The sequence below is a fragment of the Takifugu rubripes genome, chromosome 4, assembly GCF_901000725.2.
Source record: "Takifugu rubripes chromosome 4, fTakRub1.2, whole genome shotgun sequence".
In the NCBI taxonomy this organism is placed as follows: domain Eukaryota; kingdom Metazoa; phylum Chordata; class Actinopteri; order Tetraodontiformes; family Tetraodontidae; genus Takifugu; species Takifugu rubripes.
In genome coordinates this window covers 13,914,986-13,921,468 of record NC_042288.1, presented here as the reverse complement: position 1 = coordinate 13,921,468, position 6,483 = coordinate 13,914,986, and the positions used below count along the sequence as shown (strand labels likewise).

The 6,483-nt window shown below is 51.2% G+C and overlaps 1 protein-coding gene across 8 annotated transcripts in view; it reads right to left on the bottom strand.

Annotated features, from left to right (window-relative positions):
• Nucleotides 1–2,236: 2,236 nt before the first annotated feature.
• adgrb3 (adhesion G protein-coupled receptor B3) overlaps nt 2,237–6,483 on the bottom strand; it is a 76,809-nt gene continuing 72,562 nt past the window's right edge. For 4 of the 8 annotated variants that reach the window (XM_029835191.1, XM_029835192.1, XM_029835188.1 and 1 more), the window contains exons 28-31: nt 5,427–6,106; nt 5,318–5,353; nt 4,459–4,563; nt 2,237–3,342 (exon numbers count right to left, since the gene is read on the bottom strand). In XM_029835191.1, the coding sequence (XP_029691051.1) occupies nt 3,154–3,342; nt 4,459–4,563; nt 5,318–5,353; nt 5,427–6,106 (1,010 nt within the window). In that variant the 3' untranslated portion in view covers nt 2,237–3,153. The remainder of the gene's footprint in view (nt 3,343–4,458; nt 4,564–5,317; nt 5,354–5,426; nt 6,107–6,483) is intronic. The other 4 variants (XM_029835189.1, XM_029835195.1, XM_029835194.1 and 1 more) reach the window with 2 other exon arrangements.

The following is a 6,483-nucleotide window of genomic DNA, read 5'->3' as shown; positions in this document are numbered from 1 at the left end:
TGGATGGATGACAGATAGATGGACAGAAATACAAGTGGATGGATGGATGGATGGATGGATGGCTGCTAACTAACATGCTAATTCCGCATTCATTCAGTTGTAAGTTAATCACATTAGAGGGGAATCAGCATACATCAGAGCATTCCCGTTTATCTGTCAATCATCTTTAACCTCATCCTGAGATTTACCCCAGCCCCTCATTAATAAGCCCACTGGCTACCTCCAAAGGTATTATTATTATTGTTATTCTTTTGGAGGAAGGGAGGGAGACAACAAGATGGTAAAAAATGGGTGAGTGGAGAAGAGCCTGAGCTGGGGGGGGGGGGGGGGGGGGGGGCTGTTGGGAAGTAAACAAGGGCAGAAGATGGGTGAGTTAAAGGAATGTGACATTTCCAGGCTGTAGACGGCTCGTCGGGATTGAATATTAAATCAGAGGCCAGCGCCACAAAAACTTAACTGGTAAAAAAAGAAGTGAAGGCTGAGCTGTGAGGAGGAGGAAGAGGAGGAGGTTCCAGCACCTTTCCAGCATCAAAGGTCTCAATAAAGTGGAGCTGTCTGCTGTCAGCAGTGGAGGCCTGGCAGCAGCTGACTTTATTACTGGGGGCGCAGGCACGTCCCGGACATTCAAGGTGGGAAGCCTGCAGAGGTCAGAGGCTCATAAAATGAGGTGAAGCTCAGGTGGGTGAAGGAGGATCAGACTAAACACTTATTTAACATGTTTAATCTGGTGAAGAAAAGCCCCCCTCCCCCCTCAGTAGCGTCCTCTACTGAGAAGCCCCATCTACCTCCTGCCTCTCCTCCTCACGGCTTTGTTTGCTTCCGCGCCCCTCCCTGGCTTTTGACTTCCTCTGACAGGCTCCTGACAGACAGAACAGCTCGTCTTACCCGTCAGTCACACCTCGGGGAGGAAAGTGACACAGGACCGATGTGATTATGTTGATTCTCTGTTTTCATCCCCTTTAAGCAGCTTCATCCCTTTGCTCCCGTGCACCCGCGGGACCTGTCACTCACTGCCAGGCGGCGACTTGATCAGAGGGCCCGTCACACGCGTCCCGGCCTGGCTCTGAAATGCCAAATTACTGCCTGATGTGGCCTATAATGTTCAATTACAGCGCAGGCGTCTTACTTTAGTGCAATTTACCTGGTAAACCTAAGCAAACACTCATCCTGTTACCTGTCAGGTGATTTCATTTCTGTAGTCCCGGCTTCAATCTGGAGTCGACACGGGGGGGAGGTCAAAGGTCAGGCAGATCAAAGCCCCGCAGCGCGGTATTAGTGGCCGGGTGACAAAGCTGGGCTGGAACCAAACGCAAATTCCGTGTTTGCGCGTCTATCGGAGGGTGTGGGGTCGGTGGTGGAAGCTCTCCTTTTGTTTGAGGAGGCGTCACATTTGCAAGGCAAAGTCGGTCGCGCTCGGCTGCCTGTGCTGCCTCCAAATCTGATCCCAGACGCGCTCGGATGCCAGGTACAGTCAAACAGAACGGGTTCGCATGAGGACACAAATCAATTCTGTTTGATTGCCTTCAGGTCAAAGATCCACCCCCCCCCATGAAGATCACATGTTGGGTTTGGTTCAGACATGTGTCCTGACGTCAGCAGTCAGGTTCACCACTGTCCCCGGGCAGCAGAGCAGAGGACAAAGGACGGGGACGTCAGGACAGAAATAGATCGTTAATACCAACATTCATGGTAGAAATGAGGTTTCTATCAACGGCTTCCTCAGCCCTGCGAAGGCTCAATGACATTGTTGGAGATGCAACATGTCCCCGTTCTTAGGCCCGTCCCCCTTTCTAGGCCCGCACCACAACCCGGACTGATGTCCCTGGTAGTGAGGACAGGAGAAGGCAGCAGGTTATTGACCCAATTATGCTGAAATCTTCTATAATCAGCTTCTATTGTGAAGCCATCAGAGCCACACGGGGAACCGTCATCAACCCAGTTTGGCGCCGCCTCCTCCGTCCTTCCCCTCTCCTCCGTCTTGTCCTCCAACCCCCCCCCCAGTTCCCCGGTGTCTGGCCTCATCTGTCGGTGGAAAATCTGAACCCATCATACCAGTGAACCCCCCCCCCCCCCCCCCCCCCCCCCCCCCACAGGCGGAGGGAGTCCGACTGAATATCACCAAATATCCCGTATCACCATATTTATGGACACTTGCATGTAAAAGCTAAAGCATGCTTTATGCCCCCCCCCAGCAGAGCAGTTCCAGACCACATAAACTCGACACAACCTCTGAAGCAGTACGAACATATTTCCTCTTTTATTTACATTCCTTTTCAAATGTTAACATTTGTCGCTATAACTTTAGATTCGGGATTGGCATTTGTTCTCATTAAAATAAATTGGCACAAGTAAAACATATGTAGACAAAAGTTTATTTACACCATACAACATTTTGTTTTTTTTTAAATATTTTATACAGAGCTGCAGATGAGAGAGCTTGCTGGGGGTCCTTCAAGCGGATTCTGCAGTATTAAAGTTGTGAAATATATTATTTATATAAAAGTGAGTATTATCTTTATTGCATTTAAAGCAATGAAGAATGTAGCCTGACAAACATTCATTTTAATATGACGGAAAAAAATCCTCTTTGCTCTCCATGTTTTCTTTTTATATTATAAAGTAAAAAGTGTAGTAATGGCCAAACAGACTGTTATAAACTTTTTAAAAACCTGCATAAATATATACATTGTGCTCCCGGATCCAGTTTTGTCAAATCCAAAAACCGGACCCAACGAAGCTGGGACCGCATGGCATGTCGCTTGCTTTGTGAGGTGGAATCAGTCGGGTCACCGGAGGTTTTGAAGCCAGTTCCTCAACAGATACTTTGAAACACATGATGGTAAATATTGTACACCAGGCTGCCCCACAGTAAGTACACTAGTGAGAATACAAAAAAGTAACACCGATCCCCCCTTTTCTTTGTCTTTATTTTTTGTTGTTTTTTTTAAATTTTATTTTATTATACTCTCTCCGCAGTCCTTTATTGTATTGGCACATACTGTAATGTCCCTGCCACGCTCCTGTTCTCCAGATATGTATGCCAAGGCTTCGAGATAAAGTCTGTAGCTTTATTCAGTGCAAAATGCATCTCCGTCCACCCCCGTTTCCTCTTTGCATTTTCTCCCCCCCCCCCCCCCACCTCTCCTGCGCGCTCTAGACTTCGGTCTGGAAGTCTCCCTCCTGGACGTCTAAGGGCAAGTTGACACACTTTTCCCACTCGGCGGGCGTCATCTCCAGCGAGTCCTTGGCGTCGGATTGTAGTACATTCATAGTGGCGTAATTCTGGTACTCGCAGGCTGGATTGTAGCTTTCCCACGGGTTCTTGTTGGGCATCGCCTTGTCCTGTGAACGAGGTCAGGAGGGGTGGCGCGTTAGTGGCGTGACCCGCTCTGCAGCGAGCGGCTATGACCGGGGGTGCTGCGTTGGTTCCAAGGGGCGGTACGCGAAGCTCCGCCCTCCGCTACTTCAGACACAATGGCCGGACCGCTTCAAATAATACAAGGCAATGGCGGCGTGTTCAATGCCATCATGCTCGCGTTATCGCCGCACAATTGCGGTTTTCGCCCGCGCTCAAAGCGTGCGCACTTTTCCGGGCATCCGCCGCTTTTATTCGCAGACTTCCTACTAGGGAGAGGAGCTGCGCCCAGTCGGGGATATAAAACTAATGTGATACTAATGTGTGCAGCCGGCTCTGCAGTATATTTGAAGAAGGGAGGGGGAAGAAAAGAATCCGGGGGAGTGTGAGTGCACTGTAGTTAGCATTTGCCACATGAGAGGAGCCGCGCTGGTAGCTAAGCAACGGGCCTCACGTTACAGTGTGCTTAAGGGCTGATTGGAATATGAGTGAGGGATGTCATGACGCCCGGGCAAAAAGGCGCCCGCCGCGCCACCGGCGCTCCTGGAACAGTTGGCCTGTGTTTGTTGGCCCGTTTCCGTCCCTATTTGCCGCGTTGAGCGAGGGGACCCGACAAAGCCCGCCATTGTCTGCCTGCAGCCGCCAGGTGTGGGGGCAGATAGTGGCTCTTTTGAGTTGCCGTGAGGTCAGAAGTAGTTTCTGAGTGAGAAACAAAGCCAAAACAGCAGCCACCGCCCGCCCCGTCCCAACCCCCCACCCTGGACACAAACAGCTGTGTTAAGCGAAACGGAAGGGGGCATTTCGATGTCGGGTAAATAATATTAAATAATCTGCCATGCATTAATGGGAAAAAAAATGGATGGGGTTGCTAAGTAGATCAATGTGCATGTAAATAAAGGTGCATTCATGACCTTGCATTCGAATGGATGCACTCTTAGAGACTGGCCTTCTGTGCTGTAAGGACCCCCCCCCCGCCGCCCCCGCTCTCACATCACACATCACGTGTTCCCCCCACCACACGCGCCCGACTGGCTTGAACTGTCCGTCCGTCCGCCCCCGCCCCCCTCCCAAGCCCCGCCCTCCCCTGGTTTCCTGTTACTCACCATGGTGCCCATATTTGGTATGTCTCGAAATCGGTCCAGGGTTTGAAATTTCTGATTCAGTTCCTGGAACAGCTCCATGTGTCTTTTCCTGGTGTGCATGACTTTCTGCAATGGCAAGGGGTTTCTCTTTGGTATCGACAGCCAATAATGGACATGCATCTTCCTCACCACCCCCTCCAACTCTGATCAATGTGTTAGTGTCACGGCGGTCGACTTCTAGGCCAGGTCTGAAACAAATCTACTTGCCTCTGCACATATACAAGTGACTGCTGAAGTAAAGGAAACACCACCACAATAATCATAATACCAAAAAGAAATGATCTGGATTCAACATTTAGACTTGTTTGCATCAAACAAAAGTCTGGAATCAAATCCCGAGCAGCGCATTTAAGGGTCGGGGCGCGTCTCCACCCCGACACCTCGGGTTTCCTTTACTCAGAACGTGCGTACAAAATATATATGCAGTTGAGGCTGATTCGACAATGCAAAAGAAATGCTAAAAGTGGGGGAAAAAAAGGTGCGTCTGCAAGCCGATTCGGGGTGGAAATCAGAATGTGAAATGTGCGAGTGACAATATGGGCATCCATTCCCGAAAACCAACACGTAGCGAATGGGTGCCAACGATGGAGGAGGACAGAAATGGAGATGGGAAGTGTTGCCCTGTTTGTCAGCTGACAGCCTTGCTTTTACCTTCACTGCGCAGCGTGGCCATAAATCTCTAAGTCAAGGCTGTGCTACTCCAATAAGCTTAAGAGGCACAACAGGTACTAATAAATCAAACGGCCAACACAAGTGTGGAACTCACTCTACTTAAAAAAGAGAAGCACACACCACACGCGGTTGTTTTTACATACTGTACCTCAAAGTCCAGATCAGAATATCTTGATTTTCGTCTCTGAAAATTGAAGACAAGAGGGTTTAGTGTCATTTCAGAGTAATATTTCGATGCGTGCGGGAGAAAAATGCACCTCTAAGGAGCTCATTGATATCGTGGACCCCGTCTCGCTTCTTGAAAGTCCCGCGCTTTCCTCCATCTCGGCCAGGAAGTTCTTCACGGCCGTGCGGGGTTCGAAGGGCAAGTTCTGCATTTGCTCCGGAGCGCTCGGGTAGTGCTGCTCCAAGTTCACATTCATGTGGTCCATGCCCGACGGCCCCAGGCTGAAGTCGGGGCTCATTTTGCAGTGCATCAGCCTCTCGTGCTGCAGCGTATCCATGGTGATGTTCATCTTGGAGTCGTCTTTCAGGAGGGTGGACGTGTTGCACGACCCCGACACCGCCGCCGCCGAGGCGCGGGGCATCACGATGTAGTCGGTCTCCATCATCTGGGCCGCCACCGGGTGGCCCTCCATGTCGCGGCCCATCATGTCGTGCTCGCTCTGCCGCATGGTGTCGTCGGTGCACAGGTAAACGGTGCGGCGCATGTCGGCGTTGCCGTCGGCCATGCACTGCTCCTTGAGGTCGCCCACCCCCATCGGCAGGTGAAGCGCCGAAGGCTGCTGGATGATGACTTTGGACATGATGTTGCCGGGCAAGGTGGAGTAGTTGAGACCCTCGGGGGCCTTCTCCTCCTCCTCGTCGTTGAGGGAAATGCGAGAGAGCGTTCCCGTGATGGTGGCGGCGCGACACGAGCCCATGTCTTTGTGAAGCGCTGCAGGGGAGAAACCACACAAGCGTTTGGCACCGACTCGCCGAAGCGTCGCCGCCGGCGCTCGTCAGCTTCGGGAGAACGATCGCGAGGAGGCGGGCGAATTCGAATCGATACGAGCCGCTTCCCAGAGGAGCCGGTGGAGGAGCGGCTAGCGTGGTGGGGTGAACGTCTGAATCTACGTCTTTATGGGTCCATCACAGCAAAATGCTCAACGCTCTCCAGAGAGCCCAACATCATTTGTGCTTAATTTCCCTCCCGCTTATATACGACGAAGCCGCAACCTTCACGACCGAGCAGCAGTTTAATCACAGCGTCTGTTTACAACCATAAAGAGGAGGCGTTTTGCCCAAATCTCAGTCTGGACAGTGGAGCCACAG